At 41.9% G+C, this 23,477-nt stretch overlaps 1 protein-coding gene across 11 annotated transcripts in view; it reads left to right on the forward strand.

Annotated features, from left to right (window-relative positions):
• cnot1 (CCR4-NOT transcription complex, subunit 1) overlaps positions 1 to 23,477 on the forward strand; it is a 53,587-nt gene that overhangs the window by 25,577 nt on the left and 4,533 nt on the right. For 4 of the 11 annotated variants that reach the window (XM_061774266.1, XM_061774278.1, XM_061774269.1 and 1 more), the window contains 27 exons: positions 39 to 252; positions 387 to 527; positions 3,628 to 3,752; positions 3,898 to 4,184; positions 4,271 to 4,348; positions 4,472 to 4,727; positions 5,512 to 5,652; positions 5,729 to 5,908; positions 5,990 to 6,106; positions 6,222 to 6,332; positions 6,406 to 6,483; positions 6,612 to 6,789; positions 6,879 to 7,033; positions 7,509 to 7,805; positions 7,875 to 8,015; positions 8,445 to 8,549; positions 8,652 to 8,771; positions 8,836 to 9,030; positions 12,466 to 12,608; positions 13,013 to 13,121; positions 13,237 to 13,406; positions 15,105 to 15,336; positions 17,215 to 17,463; positions 18,489 to 18,652; positions 18,736 to 18,853; positions 18,928 to 19,029; positions 23,053 to 23,226. In XM_061774266.1, the coding sequence (XP_061630250.1) occupies positions 39 to 252; positions 387 to 527; positions 3,628 to 3,752; positions 3,898 to 4,184; positions 4,271 to 4,348; positions 4,472 to 4,727; positions 5,512 to 5,652; positions 5,729 to 5,908; positions 5,990 to 6,106; positions 6,222 to 6,332; positions 6,406 to 6,483; positions 6,612 to 6,789; positions 6,879 to 7,033; positions 7,509 to 7,805; positions 7,875 to 8,015; positions 8,445 to 8,549; positions 8,652 to 8,771; positions 8,836 to 9,030; positions 12,466 to 12,608; positions 13,013 to 13,121; positions 13,237 to 13,406; positions 15,105 to 15,336; positions 17,215 to 17,463; positions 18,489 to 18,652; positions 18,736 to 18,853; positions 18,928 to 19,029; positions 23,053 to 23,226 (4,380 nt within the window). Of the gene's footprint in view, positions 1 to 38; positions 253 to 386; positions 528 to 3,627; positions 3,753 to 3,897; positions 4,185 to 4,270; positions 4,350 to 4,471; positions 4,728 to 5,511; positions 5,653 to 5,728; positions 5,909 to 5,989; positions 6,107 to 6,221; positions 6,333 to 6,405; positions 6,484 to 6,611; positions 6,790 to 6,878; positions 7,034 to 7,508; positions 7,806 to 7,874; positions 8,016 to 8,444; positions 8,550 to 8,651; positions 8,772 to 8,835; positions 9,031 to 12,465; positions 12,609 to 13,012; positions 13,122 to 13,236; positions 13,407 to 15,104; positions 15,337 to 17,214; positions 17,464 to 18,488; positions 18,653 to 18,735; positions 18,854 to 18,927; positions 19,030 to 23,052; positions 23,227 to 23,477 lie in introns of all 11 variants that reach the window. The other 7 variants (XM_061774276.1, XM_061774277.1, XM_061774270.1 and 4 more) reach the window with 6 other exon arrangements.

Here is a 23,477-nt window from a genome sequence, read left to right on the forward strand (position 1 = left end):
CCTCATCAATCTAACATCCTCTCTTTTGCTTCTGTTAGATGGACCCTCTCACAGGCATGGGCTCCTTGAACCTGGGTGGCACGGCCACCTCCCACACTCAGAGCATGCAGGGTTTCCCCACCTCCCTTAGTTCAGCGTTCAGTAATCCCCAATCGCCAGCAAAGGCATTTCCACCACTCTCAAACACCAATCCAAGCACACCATTTGGGGGTATTGGCAGCTTGTCCTCGCAGCTCCCTGGTATGGACTCTGGTACTGTGCTTTTTAAAAATGTTTTCCTTTAATATAAGCAATGGAAGTAATTTCCTCATTCTAAACATGGCTAGGTTGATACCTGAAAACACTGTAGTTAACAGCAGGTTGTGAAATAAAACCGTTTCTTCCAGGTCCCTTGGGCTCGGGCATCGGCACCGGTATTGGTTCTAGTCTTGGAATGCCAGCAGTAAGCACTGATCCATTTGGCACCAGGAAAATGAGCACACCAAGCCTGAACCCACCTACCTTCCAGCAGAGTAAGATGAAGGCCTGTAAGTGGCGGTGGTAGTGGTGTGACTGAGAGCCCCGCCCTGCGCTGCTCAGCACTGTATTTCCTCTGCAATTGTCACATTATGGCTTCATTTGCAAACCTATATTTTAGAGGGACATTGTCTTCTTGACAAATATGGCGTACAAGACCAATTTCTTTAATCTTGGGCTTATCAGCCCTAGCTGAAATATCATTTAACCTTTCAAATATTTTGTAGAGGAAATACAGGCCAGTCTTCCATTCCTTGTCTGCTTAAGCTGACAGCCCCACTTTAGTCGTATTACTGTTGAATTTGCAAGTATACAGTGACATCTCAATAAATTAGAATATTGTGGAGAAGTTCATTTGGTAATTCAAAAAGTTGAATTCATATTCTGTAAGTTCATAAAATGGATTTGAAAATTTAAAGCATTTTACAATTGTAGTAATTGACTTCAAAGTGCAACAAACTAATTTTTGTGTTTTGTTTCTAAATACATTAAATGTTTGAAGTGCTGAAAATGTGTAAAGACTTAAGAATCAGAATCATCTTTATTTGCCAAGTATGTCCAAAAACACACAAGGAATTTGTCTCCGGCAGTTGGAGTCCCTCTAGTATGACAACAGACAGTCAATTGACAGAGAACACTTTTGAGACATAAAGACATTGACAAAAAAAAAGTCACTGAGCTGTAAAGGGTTGCTAGTTATCTGTTAATGCCGGTACATTTTTATTTTTTTTGGACAATTGTGCAAAAAGATGCAGAGTCCTCTAGCACTTAGAGCAGTTCGAATGACTAATATTGCAATAGTCCGGTGCAATGACCATTGTGCAAAGGGCGCCGAGACTTCAAGGAGTGTATGTGGTTTAAAGTGACGAGTAGTGCGATAATCTGGGACAATGTTGGTTGTGCAAATGTTGCAGATACTCCTCAATCAGTGTGCAAATGGAGCAGATGCTACTCTGGCATGAGTGGCCAGTATATGCAAATAGTGCAGCGTGGTGAGACAACTACAGTGAGTGCACGAGTAATGTATAATTGGCCCCACAGAAATGTGACAACGAACTCAAGTCAAAAAATTGCCAGCATGTTGTAATGGAATTGTAGGTTAGGTGTTTAAGAAGTTGATCGCAAGAGGGAAGAAGCTGTTGGAATGTCTGCTAGTTCTAGTTTGCATTGATCGGTAGCGCCTACCTGAGGGAAGGAGCTGGAAGAGCTGGTGACCGGGATGCAGAGGGTCCGAGAGGATTTTGCACGCTCTTGTCTTAGTTCTGCCAGAGTGCAAGTCCTCAAGGGTGGGTAGGGGGGTACCGACAATCCTTTCAGCAGTTTTGATTGTCCGTTGCAGTCGCAGTTTGTCCTTTTTTGTATCAGCACCAAACCAGACTGTGATGGAAGAACACAGGACTGATTCAATGACTGCTGTGTAGAACTGCCTCAGCAACTCCGGTGGCAGGCCGTGCTTTCTCAGAAGCCGCAGGAAGTACATCCTCTGCTGGGCCTTTTTGAGGACGGAGTTGATGTTGGTCGCCCACTTCAGGTCCTGAGAGACTGTAATTCCCAGGAACTTGAAGGTCTCGACGGTTGACACAAGGCAGCTAGACAACGTGAGGGGCAGCTGTGGCGAAGGATGCCTCCTGAAGTCCACGATCATCTCTACAGTCATGAGCGTGTTCAGCTCCAGGTTGTCGGCCGCACCACAGCTCCAGCCGGTCCGCTTCCTCTCGATATGCAGACTCGTCCCATTATACATTATAGTAATGAGTTGTTGAGATATGGCTTAACTTTTTTCACCTAACCTTTTCTTTTTTAGGAAGCTTAGAGCAGGGCTAAAAACGGGTCTGGGGTGTTTACCTCACTATGTAAACACCAAGCCCCCTTATTCCATGCAGTGGCCATTCAGTGGAATTGCACTTCCTTGTTCATAAATAACTTCATCCAGTTCTACCAGTATAGTGTGCAATTGGCCATGAAACTATACCCACAACAAAATACATCTTCCCTGAAGTCTGTGTTTTGTTATTTGGGCAACGTGTTTTGTCACCTGCCACATGTGCGTTGTGTTGGGAGGTAGCGGTGAAACGGACTAAATGAACGTGTGGTGGTGGTGGTCACCGGTGCTCAGGAGACTGTTCATTTAAGGCTTGCTTAAGGTATGTTCACGTACTTTTAATACGATTTGGCTCGCAAGCAGGCAACAAAACGTTATGTATACTAGTACTAGCAATAACGGTTGTACCGGTTTTATGTTGTATCATCTCTAAAGTTTCTGTCATGTTGTAATGTTACTTTGACCTGACTGATTACAATACATGACCCACCTAGCAGTGGTTTTCAACCTTTATGGAGCGAAGGCACATGTATTACAATTGGAAAATCTCACGGCACACAACAAACAAAAATGTCATAAAGTAGGTGCACAGTAATTACTGTATGTACTTCCTGCCATCTAATAGAAGAGCATTTATGTGTTCAGTCTTGTCACTGTCGGTCACTATGCATCACTGGCCTAAATAGAGGAATAAAGATACATTTCTTGTAAAGGAATAATTTTTTGAGCAGTTAAGTAAAATTTTATAATTTCCCACAGCACACCTACAGATTGCTCATGGTAGACTAATGTGCCACGGCACACTGGTTGGGAATCACTAGACTAGAGAATGAATACTTTTGAAGATACCCATATACAGTACACAAGTATATGCAGTAAATGAACAAGTCATTTAAATAGACACATTGTTCCATCTTGTGATCAGATCGGTTATCGGTTCTTTAAACTCGCTGATGGGCCACAAAAATCCTGATCGTTTAAAGCCTAATGTATTGTGCTTAAAAGTTAAATACAACTGAACTGTACTTAACTGATTTAAAAAATAAATAAATTAATAAATAAAATCAGGCACTGTAACATTTATTCTTTCGCATACCACTAGGAGCTGGTAGTCCACTAGTTCTACTCAAACCACACTTGAAGAATTGAAGTCCTAATTTATTGAAATGTATCTGTATACATGTGACTTTCCACACGAGAAAAAAATACTTGGCTGATGCTTTGCTTATATTAAGTCATTACTTTCCATTAAATCATCTCAAGTCTGTAAAATGTTTTTCTCCTACTAGCTGACCTTTCTCAGGTTTGGCCTGAGGCAAACCAGCACTTTAGCAAGGAGATAGATGATGAAGCCAACAGTTACTTCCAGCGCATCTACAACCACCCACCTCACCCGACTATGTCTGTGGACGAAGTAAGAAACCAAATGCATTTATTAATTATTTGTCATATACATTCGTTGAATTTAGAGCTGGCTGTTAAGGTGCAACTAATTTACCTGGACTGGTGCTCCATTGATTAACACGGATGTAAATCACAGGAAAATTGTCCACCTTCAGGTTCTAGAGATGCTACAGCGGTTCAAAGATTCCACCATCAAACGGGAGCGAGAAGTGTTCAATTGTATGCTTCGAAACTTGTTTGAGGAGTACCGCTTCTTCCCCCAATATCCGGACAAGGAGCTCCACATCACGGCCTGCCTGTTTGGTGGCATCATTGAGAAAGGTCTTGTCACCTACATGGCCCTTGGCCTGGCACTCCGATACGTGCTTGAAGCCTTAAGAAAACCATACGGATCTAAAATGTATTACTTTGGAATCGCAGCCCTAGACCGGTTCAAAAACAGGTATTCAAACTGGTTTGTTGATTTTGTTTATTCAACAGCTGTCAAGTTGTGTATGGCTAAAATTGGTAAATACTACATGCTTCTAGATTGAAGGACTACCCCCAGTATTGTCAACATCTTGCATCAATTGCACATTTTTTGCAATTTCCCCACCATTTACAAGAGGTAACCAGGTTTCCTTAATTTATCTCAAAATGTCTTTGAAGTCTACACAGCCTAGCATTGTCTGCGGGGAGAGGCTATTGACAGATAGATTAAATCCTACACTCTGCATCTTCCAATATCCTGTGTGTGCAGTATATTGAGTATGGCCAACAGTCACGGGACCCCCCGGTGAAGATGCAAGGCTCCATCACCACCCCAGGCAGTCTGGCGCTGGCACAGGTTCAAGCCCAAGCTCAATCACAGCAACCCGGTGTCCCAAAAGCACCGCAACCAGGACAAACGAGCACCCTAGTCACAACCACTACGACCACTACCACCGCTGCTAAGACCACTACCATCACAAGGCCAACACCCAGCAGCTTCAAGAAGGATGTGCCTGTGAGTTTGACTTAATACCTATAGTAAACCCACGTTTATTATGGGGTATTCATTCCAGACCCACCTGTGATGGGTGAAAATCCATGATTTTGGAACCATATAAAACATTTTTTGGATAGTTTTCCCCTCCCACATGGTTTACACGCTTAAACTCATGAAAATAACTTAAAACCCACTTTTATAGTGACAAGAAAAAGGAGACGATAGTATGACATCACTTTGAGAAAGTTAAAATGCATGCATGTTTCTCCAAATAAGTGATTCAAGCTGTTTATTTATAAATCCCAGTTGAAGTTTACTGTAAAACTGACACAAAGCATTTTTTAAAATTTTTCTTTTGCTGTTTTCTGTGATTGCATTTTATTTTGCTGTTTTATGTGCTTGTGTTTTTGCTTCGTTTCTATGATTGCAGTATTTTTATCTTGCAGCGACTTTCTTTTGCGGTTTTTAATCTGGTTGTGTTTTTCATTTTGAGTCAATTCCTCCTACGCACCATATGGCCATTTGCCTGTCGGCCATTGTATAACTGTTTTGCACAGCCTGTTGTGGCAGAACAAGGTACTACACTGAAGGCATGCGACTCTTAAAATTCGGACTTACCTATATACTGTGAAAATCAATTAACAATTGCTTAAAAATCGTCGATATAGCAGGGTTGCAAATGAACTGCAATATAGCGGGTGTTTACTATATATCTGTGTCAATATTGACACATTTGTGATTAGCACAACCTGTATCTGAATTGTTGGTAAACTAAGCTTCACCTTGTTATTCCTCCTTGCAGCCCTCCATAAACACTACAAATATTGACACTCTACTGGTGGCTACTGACCAAACAGAAAGGATTGTAGAACCTCCAGAGAATGTTCAAGAGAAGATTGCGTTCATCTTCAATAACCTTTCTCAGTCAAACATGACACAAAAGGTAAATGAGGGATGAAAATATCAATTGATGTCATTGGCCGCAATAGAGGTTTTTCTAAGTCCTCTGCTTTAATTAGGTAGAGGAGTTGAAAGAGACCGTGAAGGAAGAGTTCATGCCATGGGTGTCTCAGTATCTGGTGATGAAGCGTGTCAGCATTGAGCCTAATTTTCACAGTCTTTACTCCAACTTTCTGGACACACTGAAGAATCCTGAGTTTGTCAAAATGGTCCTCACGGAGACGTACAGAAACATCAAGGTTGGATATTTATGAGAAATCTACTGGAAATACTGTTTGTTTGTTGCCTACTATCAAATCTGCCTCTTGTCCTCCAATTAGGTTTTGTTGACATCTGACAAGGCTGCTGCCAATTTCTCTGATCGCTCATTGCTGAAGAACCTGGGCCACTGGCTGGGCATGATTACACTGGCCAAAAACAAGCCTATTCTCTATACAGTAAGATGTTTAACATATTTAGTCCCTTGGTATCTCACTTGGGTTTTCACAGGTAAAAAAAAATCATGGTTTGAGATGGCTCAATGTCTCCCCCCACCCCCATTCATTTTTCCAGGATCTGGAAATTAAGTCTCTGCTACTGGAAGCCTATGTGAAAGGCCAGCAGGAGCTCCTTTACGTAGTTCCCTTTGTGGCCAAAGTTTTGGAGTCCAGTCTGCGAAGCATTGTGAGCAATGTGGTTTGCGAGAGATCTCTGCGGCCCAACCACGCCACTTAATGGTTCAATTTGTCTTTTGTAGGTTTTCAGGCCCCAGAACCCTTGGACCATGGCCATCATGAATGTTCTCGCTGAGCTACATCAAGAACATGACCTCAAGGTAATATTACTGCTCTTAGAATCATCAAAAACGGCTTAGCCCTTTTGAGTGTTATTTCTTAATAATTGAGTAGCATTGCAGTTATATGAGAGCTTTGCAGAAAGGATGAAATGTTTGTTCCATTGCAGCTTAACCTAAAATTTGAGATTGAAGTTCTTTGTAAGAACTTGTCTCTGGACATCAATGACCTGAAGCCAGGGAACCTGTTGAAGGACAAGGACAAGCTTAAGAGTCTTGAGGAGCAGCTGTCTGCACCAAAGAAAGAAGCAAAGCCTCCAGATGAGATGCTCCCAGTTTCTACATCAGGTAAATAAAGTGAATCCAATATTTTAACACATTTTCGGTTTTCCTTTGCTTTTTCCCTCTGATTTTAACCATGTTTTTGTGACCAACAGGAGACTTTGTTCCGTTTTCAGCACCACCCTCCACACCAGCTGCCACCACCACCCCTTGCACAACCACGGGGCCCCCCACCCCACAATTCAGTTATCACGACATTAATGTGTACGCCTTGGCAGGCCTGGCACCACACATTAATATAAATGCCAACGTAAGTATTGCTTGAATTTTATCAAATCCACATCTACAGGGTGCTTGAAAAGTAACTTTTTAGTTACTATTTTAGTTTTAAAATACTATTGTAACATTTTTGTAACGTGGGTCATGTTGATGCCTAGTCAGGAGTCCCGACTTAACACCCGGTGATTTTATTTTTCTTTGGGGTTGGTAAAAGGAGCAAGTCTACTGTACTCAAAAGACTTTGGGAGAACTTGAAGGGGAAATATGAGAAAGTATGACTACAAGTGTTCCTGGTGAAATCATGGTATTGTGAAGAATGGACCCAGAATCCTGTCTGAAGTCATCCCATACAATTATTTTAAGTCCAATAAATTAAAGAACAAACACAATTTATATAATTGCAATTTATTTTAAAATAGGGAGTTACTTTTCATTGACCTTGTATATTAAAGTCCAATTAAGTGAATAGCAAATTTTCTTCACCTTCTCCCACTTTTTATTTTTAGATCCCTCTTCTACAAGCCCATCCTCAGTTGAAGCAGTGTGTGAGGCAATCAGTTGAGCGCGCCGTCCAGGAGCTGGTGCATCCCGTGGTTGACCGCTCTATCAAAATCGCTATGACGACATGTGAGCAAATCATCCGGAAGGACTTCGCTCTGGATTCAGAGGAGTCCCGCATGCGTGTGGCGGCACACCACATGATGAGGAACCTGACTGCCGGCATGGCCATGATCACCTGTCGAGAGCCCCTACTCGTCAGCATTGCCGCTAATCTCAAGAACAGTTTTGCGGCTGCGCTAAGGGTAAGCCCAGTTCGGACGCTTCTTTACAACGATCCTTCCTTCTTTGACAGTCCCCCCCTACCCCCTCAGGCGGCAACTCCCCAACAGAGGGAAATGATGGAGGAGGCTGCAGCGAGGGTTGCTCAGGAGAACTGTGAACTGGCATGTTGCTTTATTCAGAAGACCGCTGTGGAGAAGGCTGGCCCTGAAATGGACAAGAGGCTTGCCACGGTGAGGACTTGGGAAGGTCGCATTCAAGCATATATATGCGTTAGCTGTGGCTTCGACCGAATCAACAGGAATTTTTTTTCAATATTGAACACATTGCATTAGTTGACCCAGAGAGATCACAACCACTCTTTAATTCTACCACATACTTTTAAAAAAAATTATATATATATATATATATATATATATATATATATATACACACACACACACACACACACACACACACACACACACAACGTGGGCCAAAAGAAGGTATCCGGTTAGTGGACCCACTCTGTTTGCTGTGGGATAGGGACAGAGTCCAACTCCATATAGCGAATTTCTGCCAAAATTGACACTGCCCTAAAAATATAATTTCCTAACATGTGCCTACTTTTGGCCCACCCTGTTTACTGCATTTCTAATCAAATTGTATCCCTTGTCATGCAGGAATTTGAACTCAGGAAGCATGCACGCCAAGAAGGGCGCCGTTACTGTGATCCAGTTGTTTTGACTTACCAGGCTGAACGTATGCCTGAGCAGATAAGACTAAAGGTAAATGTTTAATATATGACTTAATTTTAAGATCCATATAGTGTATGTCACCGCTCACGCACCTAACGCGCTGTACACATTCAAACACTGTCTGTTTTTTAGGTGGGAGGAGTCGACCCAAAGCAGCTTGCTGTGTATGAGGAGTTTGCAAGGAATGTTCCCGGTTTCTTACCCAGTAATGATCTTTCTCAACCAACGGGGTTCCTGGCTCAGCCAATGAAGGTGAAATTTACATAAAATGCTTCTGAAAAGCAGTATATATTATTATAATTCCATTTTTGAACAGCAACAAGCGTGGGCCACGGATGATGTTGCACAAATCTATGACAAGTGCATGGCAGACTTGGAGCAGCATCTTCACGCCATCCCTCAGGCGCTTTCCATGAACCCCCTGACCCAAGCCCTGCGCAGCCTGCTCGAGGCTGTGGCCTTGGCAAGAAACTCCAGGGATGGTATTGCAGCTCTTGGACTGCTGCAGAAGGTAGGACTTGAGGCTCTCTTTGCTAGCAGAGACATGTTTGACAAGTTCATGGGAGTACAGTGGAACCTCCATTTCACAGACTAATAGGTGCAAGGGGTTGTCCATTAAAGCAGTCTTTCTGTTATTTTGAAGCACTTTTCTGCGTGGCCTAAAAACATACCCAGTACAGTACAAAATTATTGTAAATGCCGTAATTTCTCTCGTACAGTATGCTCCCGAGTATAAAATCCACCCCCAAAATGTACTTTCCGTGGCAGGAATTCCCTTCTACCTATGTAATACGCACCATCGATTTGCTGGTATCCATTCTCAAAACATTAAGTATTAGCTTTATTTTATGAGGTTTTTCAAAGAATTGTTCTGCTCTTTGTTGCATGCATGAATCTTCGTGTCGCTTCCTCACCATGCATTTCTACTCAAGTTGTCAAATTAACAAAGACGTTGATCAACTCAAATCATTGCTCAATGGTAGGGTAAGTATAACATTTTAATAGTACTGTTGAAAATAGTAGTCTTACCGGGTAGGAGCGTCTCCTTGGATTTCCTCCCTAATGTCACATTAGCTTTGTCGAACTGCTGTGCTGCTTCACGGTTCCCACTAATTTGACAAAAGTGATCCCTCTCTTCTTAAAAGCAGTAGAATAACTTGCGCTTCGTTTACTCAATATTTTTTAACTTTGGAGATGCGCTCTGTGAAATGGGGTTACAAGAAATCTGCCGTCTCGTAAACGACGCTCAATCAGAGTCCGTCAAACGGACGGACGCGGGGGAAGCAGATATACAGTATAATATAACAGAGGTCACCGTGATTCTCGATGCATTCGGAAATGCACTCCGAGCGCGCCCTGCGACGCTCCAGACCGTTTGGAAACTCAGAGCATTGTTGGATATGTGGAATACTCTCAAAGTAGGCCGTTTCTTACTCCTTGAATGCTGACAGCTAGCGGTCACGGTACTTTTACTCGGTTACAATGATCGATATGTCGCTTGCTACTTTTATTGATCAATTATTGCTTATAAACTATTTCGTGCGCAAGACTTTGACTTCCGCATTGGGCACTGTTTGTGCCAATCTAATTTAAGCGCTAGTGACATTTAAGTCTAGTTCGCCAATCAAGCGACAAAAGAAAGTCACATGACCTCACACATCGTCTTCTATTGGGCTTCCCGGGCATAGGTATGAACACTAGATAAACCAGCCCGGCTGATCGCCGTGCCTAAGTGGCCACCATTTTGGGAAGGTCGTTGTTACCATGAAGCAACGGCACGCTACTCTTGTTTACATTTAGACAAACAAAAACAACAGCTTTTATGTATTGTGTATGTCTGCCCAAACGTGGATATTACAGATCACTTATAACTAGGCTTTACACGATCAGGATTTTTGGGACCAATCAGCAAGTTTGGGGAGAAAAAAAAAAACGATCCGATCACAAGATGGAGCAATGTGTCTATTTACTTGACTTGTTCATTTATTGTATATACTTGTGTACTGTATCCATCCATCCATTTTCTGTACAGCTTATCCTCACAAGGTTTGCGGGCGCGCTGGAGCCGTCCCAGCTCAAATTAATCTCTCGCATTTTAGACAAAAGTTAAAACATCAATGACCTCTAGGGGGCATTCAAGGATTGGCCACTGACATAAATTTAGGTCAAATCAACATGACATAAATAATGGTTGCTAATTTACTGTAATCAAATTACTTTATTGCAATTAAATTACTTTAACAAATACTGTTATTGACATGCTTACACTAACTTTCTCACAACCAGACACGTGACAAGGCTAAAAATACACTAGCTTTTGGATTCATACGCGACGAAGACGCGGAGTTAAGTCTTGTGCAGAGCTGATCGTTGACGTCATTGATCAGATCGGCGAATTATGACATGAAAGCTGATCGGCATAAAATGCTAATTATCGGCCGATACCGATCAGATCGGCGTAAAGTCTACTTGTAACTTGAGAAAACACTGTGCAGTAAATTGCAAAAAAAAATAAAAAATTGATTACACTGTGTACTTTTTAAGTATTTTGGATAGTTTTCCCCTCCCACATATTTTTTAAGTATTTTTTGGGAGGTCTACTTTTTATTTTTACTTGAGTCACAATATTGTCAAGTAACAGTACTCTTATGTGAGTACAATGTTTGGCTACTCTATCCACCTCTGGAGCGGACAACCTCTTTTGCTACTCCTACGTTTAAGCAACATTTTTGCTCATCACAGACAGCGTCGTATTTGTTGCACTAGTCTTTTGTATTTTTGCATTGATGTGCTGCGGGTCGTGGCCCTAGTTGCGACCCAGCGGAACCGCGAAGCACACGTAACATCAGCGACAAGAGCTGATCCGCTAGTACATCATGTATTAATTAGGAAACACGCTTACAATTAACTAATTAGTTTATGGGTGTTAATGTTAAATGTATAAAGCGATGGAGCGATGTTAGGGATTGTCACAACACAGAATGAAATAACTTCAAATTCAGAAATGGCTAATAAAAAGAGAAATATTGTACTTAATATTTTCCTGGAGGATGCATTTGGGATTAGCCTTTGAAGTTGGTAATAGTGGAAAAATTAAGTGAAACAGACAATGATTTTAGTAAATTATTTTTCAGAATGAGAGTGGTTAAAGAGGAGGATGCTATTCATGTGGCACAGCTTGCAGCTGGCATCAGGTGCAGGTGGAGATTGGCCTGGCTCAATTTGGAGGCCAAAACAAAAAAAAGCAAAGAAATGAGGCAAATTTCGACATCGATTTATTTTTTTCCAAAAATCTATTTTTCAATAGCAACTTCAGTAGCCTGCTGACGCGCACTGTTTAAACTGAAGAAATGGCGGGCACGGAGTAGCTCAGAGGCACCGTTTCATTGGTCATTTGGAATTGGTTCAGGTTTGCAGCATCAAACAACAAACATTCCACTCCAAAGTATGTTTAAACCTGTGTGCAAGATTTTATTTATATTTTCAGACAAAGTTTAATTTTGTTTGGAAGCAGCCCCTTCTATTGGTCTGTTCAGTGGCAGTTTTGTTGTTACATTTTAACCCCAAAGGGACTTTGTTAAATTGTCGAACATTGAAAATGTTTTCAAATGTATTAAAGGTTTTTTGAAGGGCCACTCTTTCCAGGTTTTGAATGTTATTGTCATTTACGTTTTCTTTTTATTGAAGGGGAAAGATTGATTTAAAATTGCAATGATTTTTTTTTTTTTTTTATTAAAAATCAGGGATTTTATTGAAGACCAAGGCACCGAGTCCTAGTTTTACTTATCCTTTTTCAATACTGCATATGAAGGTATAAAGGTGTTAAAAAATGTAGCAGAGAAACACTTTCTAATCACTTGTGTTGATACCATAGTTGGAATGTGTGAGGTTTCAGCGATCTAGAATTTAAACGGTATTAAATACCATGTTTTCTTTCCTTTTGCAGGCTGTGGAAGGCCTTCTGGATGCCACAAGCGGGGCTGATAATGACTTGCTTCTCCGTTATCGGGAGTGCCACCTGCTGGTTCTGAAAGCCCTCCAGGATGGGCGCGCATACGGACCACAGTGGTGCAACAAACAAATCACCAGGTGAGTGCAGTCATTTCAGCTACATAATAAAAGGGATCATAGTTTGGACTGTGCTCCGTTACTTCTGTGATGATGTAAACAGAATTTGTGCCCGCCACACTCTTATCACTCACATAGTCGAAAAGTTGAAATTACAGCAAATATTTGTATGAAAACACTTTTATGCCATAGAGAGAGTGAAAATGAGTAAGCACGGCAGTAACTGAGTGTTACTACTTGTGCTGCGTGGTGACATTATGCGCAAACCAGTTCTTTGTGCACTGTTTGTAAACTTAAAACATGTCGTGACCGTTGTAAACAGAGGACCTCCAGTCATCTTCTGACATCATTTACTAGTTTTGGTTTTACTTTAAAATCCCTTGAAAAGCACTTATTTTTAAAAATTAATTTATTTTGATTGATAGGTGTCTGATTGAATGCCGGGATGAGTACAAGTACAATGTCGAGGCGGTGGAGCTTTTGATCCGAAATCATCTTGTGAATATGCAGCAGTACGATCTGCACCTAGCCCAGGTACACCAAACCTACACATAGAATTCTTTTTACTACAAATCGACAGAGGTTATACTAGATCTTCATTTAGGATTCTGCTCCTGTTAATGTTAAATGTTCCATCTTTTACTTGCAGTCAATGGAAAATGGACTCCACTACATGGCGGTGGCATTTGCCATGCAGTTAGTGAAGCTCCTGCTGGTGGATGAGCGCAGTGTGAGCCATGTCACTGAAGCGGATCTCTTCCACACCATTGAGACTTTAATGAGGACCTGTGCGCACTCTCGAGCAAATGCGCCAGAAGGGTAAATTACATGGTTGGAATACAGTGAACCCCTGCTATATCGCGGTTTGTTAATGCCCCCACTATATCGCAGTTTTTTTTATGGGTTTTTACTTTATAGAGGCAAGTCTGAAAGAGATGCAGTATAATTAAGAGCAAGAAGTCATGGCCCCTTCAGTGTAATACAGTACCACACGTTGCTCTGTAAGGATGGATACCTTTCACATTACGGTACTGGGAAACGATGCCGGTACTCAACGGTACCAATGTTTGGTACTTTTGAGTGCGTTTGTGGTAATAATTTGTTCAATAATAAAATGTAACATTTACTTTTGAATATATTACATATTACATCTAGATGTGTTAAATGACTCAGGACAGAGCACCTTTTGTTTGAAGCCACACACTTTTCAAATGAGCAAAAGTACTGGAACAGACCTTATTTAATTAACTTCAAGTGAATAACATTTAATATTTGGTAGCATAACTCTTACTTGCAATAACTGCATCAAGCCTGCGACCCATTGACTTCCCCAGACAGTTGCATTCTTCATTTGAAATGCTTTTCCAGGCCTTTGCTGCAGCCTCTTTTCATTTCTTGTTTTCTTGATGAAGTCCTTTGTTGTGTTGGCCATGTTTTGGGTCATTGTTTTGTTGTATGATGACGCTTCTCCCAATTAGTTTGGGTGCATTTTTCTCTAAATTGCCAGACAAAATGGGTTTTGTAGACTTCAGAATTCATTCTGCAACTACCATCATTAGTTACATCAATATAGGCGAGTGAGCCCGTTTTAGAAGCAGCCATGACATTACCTCCACCATGCTTCACAGATGAGGTTGTGTGTTTTGAATTATAAGCAGATCCTATTCTTTCTCTCTACTTTGGCCTTTCCATCACTTTGGTAGAGGTTAATCTTGGGCTCATCAGTCCATAAAACTTAGTTACAAAACGTTTGTGGCTCATCTCTGTACTACTTTGCAAAATCCAATCTGGCTCTTCCAATACTTTTGTAGGGGACTGTATAAACTGACAAATATCAAAAATCACCTTAGTTTAAAACAAATGAGCAAAATCAGAGTAAAAATAAAGGTATATTTTACAAGTATAGTATTACTGAATACAAAGTGCAAAGCAAACATATTTGTAATGAACTGCACAATGAATGTAGACAAATATTAATTGTATTACGATGTATGTATGGCCTCCTGCTGTTTTTGCCCTTTTGTACCTACTTTAAACCCATTTGTTAGACTCTGCTTGCTCGATTTAACAGTCTCCCCGACACCGAACGGCCGTTATCTTGCTGCTAATTCCAAAATGCCCAACTTTTCCGCATCTCCAGCGAACCTACAATCAGAGAGATTAACACTATATTTCAACATTTCAAACATGTCTACACTGTCTTTGCACATTTTCAGCGATTCAAACATGTAATGTTTAGGGGGGAAAAAAATCTAATTTCACTTCACAGACTCTTTAAAGTGTGTTTTAGGAAATTTCAAGATTAAAGGAAGCATTTTGCAGGGTTAAAACTATTCCTACAAAATTTTTATATTTCTCTATCGTGGATGTTCAACTGTAGTGGGTGGGTCTGGAACATATCCCACCAGGAGATGGAGGTTCACTGTTTACACTTGCTTTGGGTGAATTGAAAATGGCAAACTCAAGTTACAGTATCTTGTTTGGTATGTTTAAGTGTTTGTTTTAATTTGTCCCCAGTCTTCCCCAGCTGATGGATGTTGTTCGCTCCAACTACGAGGCCATGATTGACCGGGCCCACGGTGGTCCAAACTTCATGATGCACTCTGGGATTTCCCAGGCTTCGGAGTACGATGATCCCCCCGGCCTGAGGGAGAAGGCGGAGTATCTTCTGAGGGAATGGGTCAACCTGTACCACTCGGCTGCTGCTGGCCGGGACAGCACCAAAGCATTCTCTGCCTTTGTTGGCCAGGTAGTCAGCCACTCATTGAAAAGTAAAGGTGACCAATATTGTGACTTATGCAGAGCTGCTAAATGTTATGGAACGTACATATTTTGTTACGGAAATCACTGAACGCTGACTCGTTATGGACGTAACACCAATTATTCCGGATATTGAGGGGGGGGCTCCAGCGTACGGCATTACCGGCCAGTACAGCGCTGTCCGGCCACCGTTGTGAAAATTTCAGAAATAAATTTGATGAAAGAAACACTAGATTGTTTAAAAAAAAATGCATTACAACAATTGCAGTTCATTGCACACTTATCTGCAAGGAACGAAGACAAATAGTAATTGTATTACGATGTATGTATGGCTGCCTCCTGCTGTTGTCGGTCTTTTGTACCTAGTTCTTTCGATTTGCTAAAAATTGTCTCGTGAATGCTGGACTTTAAACCCATTTGTTTAGACTCTGCTTGCTCAATCTAACACTCTGCGACCCTGAAACATTAGTTACATATCCTTTAGTTTTCTGCTGCTTACTGCCTTGCTACTCATTAGCTAGAAGCTAGTTTTGCCACTGGGGCTCACCTGTGTGAGTCTGGTGTGGCTCCCTCCGCACTCATGACTGGACAGCCTTCTGGTGTGCCCCATGAAGCAATCCCGCTTGGACCAGTCTGCTGCCACCCTGCCAGCTCTTGTGGGCTGCGCCTCCCCAGCATACCGAACGGCCGGTATTTTGCTGCTTATTCCGAAGTGCCAAATCTTTCGCCGTCTCCAGCGAACCTACAATCAGTACGCTCCACTCGTCTGCCTCCACCTTGGTTTCACGTCGCTGTCCATCTCCCGTGTGTATTATTAATCTGCTCTATATGGATTGCGCTCTCTGACTCTCACAGGCACATCTCTGCTGCTTTAGTGTTTAAAAAAAGCCGCAGAGGCGAAGGTTCTTTGCGTCCGGTGTCCACGCATTGTGACGATCGCCTCCATGGTAGCGAATAAACTACACTTCTTACCATGCATCTTCAACTTATCGTTAACGTTATGACAAAGAGAGGGGAGGATTGGTTAGGAGAATAGGGAAAAGCCTGATGCTAATTGTTGTGTCATAAAGTCGCAAAACACCGTAATAAGTGATTGTGTGGTACAGTTCTGGTCACATAGGTCTGGCTGGAACCACATTATAGCAGAGAGTAACCCAAGTAGGAGCAACAAAATAAAAAGCAAATTAATACGTGTCTTGAGATATAAATCTAAAATAATTCACAACCTCTGAACTGGAAATGAATGTCACTGGCGACGTCACCTGAGAACGGGGTCAGGTTAAAAGTATATAATTAACAAATATTTGTAATATAAGAACCTTTATTAGTCCAAGTACATGCACAAACCTTAGAAATCTAAACTATTGTCCATGCATAAACTATCCAAGTCAATCTATCTGCAAGTCATTTGTTTACAAAATAATGCTGAGTTTTGACTTAAGATCCGGTTAGTCTGGATCAATAGACTTATTTTTATTTATTTTTTTAAACCAAGGATGAAAACAGAATTGGTAAAGGTGAACTAATCCACAGATATTTATGATGCCGGATCTAAATTTCATACTTTGATTCAGTGTGCAGCTGGGTCCACCATTACAAGGTCGATACAATAAAAACATTAAAATAACAAATATTGAAGCCATAATGTAATGATTACAATTATAGAGTAATGATTGTTGCATAATTGAACAGTATGCACAATCTTATGCTATTACATAATTTTACTGCAATAACTGTCCTGTGGTAATGTTCTTGACAACATTTTCAAAATATGGAAATTCAGACAAATTTAGACAAATTGTTCTGGAAGTGAATTTCCATAGGCTTACAGCTCTGCTTATCTCACTCTCTGACATTTCCCATTTAGATGCACCAGCAGGGTATCCTGAAGACGGACGACCTGATCACGCGCTTCTTCCGGCTTTGCACCGAGATGTGTGTGGAGATCAGTTACCGCGCACAGGCTGAACAACAGCACAACCCAGCAGCCAGCGCAGCAATCATCAGAGCAAAGTGCTACCACAATCTGGACGCCTTTGTTCGACTCATAGCTCTCCTCGTCAAACACTCTGGAGAGGCCTCCAACACCGTGACCAAGATCAACCTCCTCAACAAGGTACAACATTGTGTACATGTGCAGGGTGGTCCTAGGTTTATGAGGGCGTTCCATACACATCAAAATAAAAATGCATTACACTTATAGCGCTTTTTCAAGGAGCGCAAAGCACTTTACAATTGCACACACCATTCATTCCAAAGTCACACTGAAGTGATGATAAGCTACTTGTGTAGCCACATCTGCACTGGGACAGTCTGAAGCAAACGTGGCTGCCATTCTGCACCTACGGCCCCTCCAACATTCATTCATGGGCATTGTGGGTTTAAGTGTCTTGCCCAGGGACATATCGACAACATGCACTTGGGCATGAAGGATACGATACAAACCGGGGACTCTCCGGTTGCAGGCCATACACTTACCCTCTTTTCCATGCCACCCACAGTATAAAATACAAGCAGCGCATAAATTTGTTATTTTGACTTCATAAAGGCTGTGAGGACCGATCACAGACTGGCTGGGCCGGATTTGTCCCACGGGCCGTGCTTAGCCCAATTGTGCTATCTCTTAAGTTCATCCAGGAGGTCGGGGGATTGGGAAAAAAATTAGCACCAAACGACAACCTGTGGTGCTCCTTGAGAACCAAACCACTGTTATGTGCACCCCTGCATATAGATCAGCCGAACCATGCAGTTTGCGGCTAATTTTATATTAAGTTGTTGGAACATTTAAATATTTAGGATGGTCTTTCAAAAGGGAGATTTTTCCAAGAAGGAAGCACTTATTCTGTAAATTAACGCTATGGAAAAATGGTTCAAAGCCTGTTTGATATCAGGAAAATTAAAGGTAATAAAAGAAAAGCAAACCTATTTTGAATTTTTCGTTAAGCCCTGTAGCTTGATCACGTATACTTTAACGGCGCTGCACACTCCCATGTCAGTAATGTCGTGAACCCAAGACCGCCTGTATTCTGAATCGATATAAAAGCTTTCTTGCATAATAGCTGATATGAGGTATGTCTAGCTGTTGCAGAAAACCTACCCTACAACCCCACAACAACTAGACCCTCTGCATTCTCCCAATAGGTGCTGGGAATCGTTGTTGGGGTTTTGATCCAGGACCATGATGTCCGTCAGACGGAATTCCAGCAGCTGCCCTACCACCGCATTTTCATCATGCTACTGTTGGAGCTCAATGCTCCCGAGCACGTTCTGGAGACCATCAACTTCCAGACGCTCACCGCCTTCTGGTAGGACACGAGTCTACATCTGCCTTAGCTGAAGCTCTCCTCTTCAAGATTTTTGACCAGATTGACCTTTTGTTTCTCTTTAGCAACACCTTTCACATACTGAGACCCACCAAAGCACCCGGTTTTGTGTACGCTTGGCTTGAACTGATCTCCCATCGCATCTTCATCGCCCGCATGCTTGCGCACACGCCACAGCAGAAGGTTCTCCTACAGCGTTTTCACAATGAGATGTGTGTCAAATGTTATTGTATTTTAAATGTATTGTTGTCTCCCAGGGTTGGCCCATGTATGCACAGTTGCTCATTGATCTGTTCAAGTACCTGGCACCTTTCTTGCGGAATGTAGAGCTCAACAAACCTATGCAAATCCTCTACAAGGTACGTTTTGTGTGCCTGTCGTGTTCACCTTATTCCGTCCAACTACAGTGGTACCTTGACTCTCGAGTGATCAACTAAGTTGTTTGCTACGTGCTTGAATGACATCTTTTCGTGTGTGTCTTGTGTTGCAAACCAAAATTTGAGGTACGAGCAAACTTTCGATATGGTGCCACTCGATTGAAGTGGGGGGTAAAAAATTGAGCAATTACGGTACTGTAATGCCCTGGAATGCGGGCAAGGAGAGCCACAGTCAGCCTTTTATAGAACTGAACAAGCAGTCAAACACACGGGTCCAAAATGAGAACACTCGCAAGGACCTGCTGTCAGCCACAACTTTCCCCCAGATGCTCAAACTGAACCAACAAGTCAACCTGACTCCAGCTTGTGATTTCACTAACTAATAGGCCACGGCCATTAAAGTTACACACAGAAATGCCAAGTGTTCTGGTTTGGCCGTATTTTGTTAAGGGCAGTTGGCTATCACACACTCGTGTGATTGGCTGACATATAAGATCTAGACTCTACCAACCCATCGCAGTAACGTTTGTTGATGTCATTGCATTTTCCTCAGTGTCAAAAAACTAACTTCCAGCACGTCTGATTTACGATGGGGGCAACTATTGTGGCTAACACGCCGCTCCTCTAATAAAAGTCACTAACCATCGTTTCCATGGTGGCGAATAAGCTGGAATTCTGACTGGTATCGTTTTCACGAGAGGAGGATGAGTAGTAATTAACAAAAGACCGCTAAGCCATGCTAAACCGGCACTAAGCTGTCGTTAAATGTAGTCACGAAACATCGGAATAAGTGATTGGTGCTACGGTACGGTTTTTACTGAAGTCTCGCTGGAAATGGGTTTGTTACACCAGAAAGTAACCAACTATAAACAGCAAATTGTGTATGTCAAGAGAAAAAATATAATGCACAGCCACACAGAGGACTGTCTGAAAACCGGAAATTAATTATTACGCTATCATATGTCAGCAAAAAGGAGGGCCCTCTACGATTAAAAGTATAATACAGTGGGGCAAAAAGGTATTTGGTCAGCCACCAATTGCGCAAGTTCTCCCTCTTAAAAAGATGAGAGGCCTGTAATTTTCATCATAGGTATACCTCACCTATGAGAAACAACATGAGGGGAAAAAATACAGAAAATCACATCTGATTTTTATAGAATTTATTTGTATTTTTTATGGTGGGAAATAAGTATTCGGTCACCTACAAGCAAGCAAGAATTCTGGCTCTCACAGACCTGTAACAACTTCAAGAGGCTCCTCTGTCCTCCACTCGTTACCTGTATTAATGGAACCTGTTTGAACAGAAACAAAATTGTAGACCTGCACGAGGCTGGGAAGACTGAATCTGCAATAGGTAAGAAGCTTGGTGTGAAGAAATCACCCGTGGGAGCAATCATTAGAAAATGGAAGACATACAAGACCACTGGTAATCTCCCTCGATCTGGGGCTCCACGCAAGATCTCACCCCGTGGGGTCAAAATGACGACAAGAACTGTGAGCAAAAATCCCAGAACCACACGGGGGACCTAGTGAATGACCTGCAGAGAGCTGGGACCGAAGTAACAAAGGCTACCATCAGTAACGCACTACGCCGCCAGGGACTCAAATCCTGCAATGCCAGACGTGTCCCCCTGCTTAAGCCAGTAGATGGCTGTAGTGGCTGGCATAGAGAAAACATACCAGTGGCTGAAAGAGGCTGGACTGAAAGACAGCACGGAGGCACTAATCATGGCAGCACAAGAACAGGCCTTAAACACAAGACCAATAGATCTAATGGGTCTACCACATCTGACAGGACCCCCGATGCAAAGAAGCCTCAGAGACAATTGCACCACATCACAACAGGGTGTACGAAATGGAGCGGCATAACCAGGTAGCAGGAATAGTGTACCGGAACATCTGCCAAATATGGACTGAAACTCCCAGAATCAAGATGGCGGACACCACCCAAGATTGTTGAGAACAACCAGGTAAGATCCCATGGGACTTGCAGATCCAGACTGATAAACTAGTGGTGGCCAACCAGCCTGACATAGCGGTGGTGAATGAACCTCAGAAGACGGCAGTCGTGATATATGTAGAAATCCCGCATGATAGCAACATCTGGAAAAAGGAACACAAAAAGCTGGAGAAATACCAAGGACTGAAGGAAGAACTAGAGCAAACGTGGCTGGTGAAGGCAAGAGTGGTGCATGTTGTGCTCGGGGCACTGGGGTCAGTAACCCCCAAGCTGGAAGGATGGCTCCAGCAGATACCAGAAACAACATAAGAGATCTACGCCCAGAAGTACGCAATAATTAAACAATGGTTTTTTTTTTTCTGTCTATATGGGGTGCTGTGTGTACATCAATGAGGGGGGAAAAATTAACTTAAATGATTTTAGCAACTGGTTGCAATATAACAAAATTTAAGAGGGTCTGAATACTTTCTATACCCACTTTGTGTGTGTGTGTGTGTCTGTATATCTATTTATGTATGTTTATTAATTCAAAAAAATTAAGAAACTTGAAAAATAATGCAATAATGGACTTAGTCCATTCTTGTAATTTTTTAAATTGGATCAATGCATGAGTGAGTGTGTGTGTGTTTGTGAGATGACAAATGTGTTTCTATGTACATAACATTGTACAACTTTGTGCAGTATGTGTGATATATAGTAAAAAGAATATCACACCACCCTTGTTTTTTTTTGTTAATTTTAATGCCTGGGGGCTTAATTGTATTATTAAATGATTTTGGTTATCTAGAAAACCATAGAAAATTGCTAGAGCTAGATATCAGCTCTTAAATTACTTATTTTCCTTATCATTTTGTCCAAAAAAAGAATCTGTTGCGCCAGACCCAAAAATTACCAAGAAACTAAAAACAGGGGGTCTAATATTATATCAATTACTTATATTGATACGTAATCTACTTTAATCATACGTAATACCGTATAGGCTTTTCGTATGCAGTATTCTCGTATTTGAGTTCTCCCATTGTAAACAACACGTGCACCCACTTAGTGCCGGCCCAGTGCTGGTTTTCATTGCGTACGGAGCCAGGACTCTCAAAGTGGACCTTTTGTTTCCAGTTGGATAGAAAGTGAATTTCCTTTTGCATTCCAGTTTTCATTCTTCTCGAACTCCCTGATTTCCGGAGTGGTCGCAGACGTCGAGTGTAGGCCGTATCCGGGTTGGAGCACTCCAAGCTCTGCTTCCGTGCCGCACACACGTGCTAAATCATCCCATGCTATCAATGCTATCGATCTTCTGCGGGTAACACTGAGTCTTGTGTGCATTGAATGCCGAGTTTGCCTAACCACAAAAGAAAATCCACTGCATAGAACACGGACTTTGCTCACAGAGCATTGTGAGCGACGGACTCTTTGGGTTACGTCACGGTGGCTAAGTGCTAACGTGTCCGCAGGAGCTAGTCAGCAGGTTAAAACCATTTCATTCTCCCAGCTCCCACGCAGTTGTGTGCACAAACCATCTTCCCTCACTCCACACTTAAAAGGCATTTTCTAACTTTTTGGGAGACAGGAAGTCATTGGTTGCCTATTGCCTTTTCGTGTACTGGCCATTAAGACACCATATGAGTGCTGTTGTTTTTTATTGTTGGTTTTTTAAGTACCGGTACTAAAAAAGAAACTGGTACCTTGATACTTTTTACCTCCAAATACCTCAGTCCGGTCCTAGTAAAGGTACAAATTTACACAATTGGCATCTCTACACACATCCAACACACAAATACTGCAGTACATACATTTGATAAAACAGTTTATTTTCTTTACATTGCCTGTTTTATACGATGCATTGCTGTTTCTTAAAAACGTGTAACAAAAGCAATTGTTTTGGGAGGGATGGAACAGATAACATTTTAATGGGGAACATTTCATATACAACTAAATTGAGTTAAGAGCTTAGTCACTGAATGAGTTAAAATTCATAACTCATGTTTGTACTGTCCTTGTTTTTGGAATTAACCGTTTCATACTTTGTTTTAACTGTTGCCTTGTTTTAGGGCACACTGAGAGTACTGCTGGTCCTGTTGCATGACTTCCCAGAGTTCTTGTGTGATTACCATTATGGGTTCTGTGACGTGATCCCACCCAACTGCATTCAGCTACGCAACCTCATCCTGAGTGCCTTTCCACGCAACATGAGGCTCCCTGACCCTTTCACACCCAATCTCAAGGTAGAAAGCGTTATCACGCACACACACATTGACAGAGACAAACCGATGAAAGATGCACACAGAGCCTGTGACTTTGCTACTAATGTTTAGTGCATGATTTTGAGTAGTCACTTATGGCTTGAGGAGGAGGCAAAGCTGTACACTTTCATTCCAATATGCCACCGCCCCTAGAGGTAATGAAAAAGTTGTACACTTTCATTCTAGTATGCCACCGCCACCTGGAGGTAATGAAAAAGTTGTACACTTTCATG

Source organism: Phyllopteryx taeniolatus, chromosome 5 (assembly GCF_024500385.1).
Source record: "Phyllopteryx taeniolatus isolate TA_2022b chromosome 5, UOR_Ptae_1.2, whole genome shotgun sequence".
NCBI classification, from domain to species: Eukaryota; Metazoa; Chordata; class Actinopteri; order Syngnathiformes; family Syngnathidae; genus Phyllopteryx; species Phyllopteryx taeniolatus.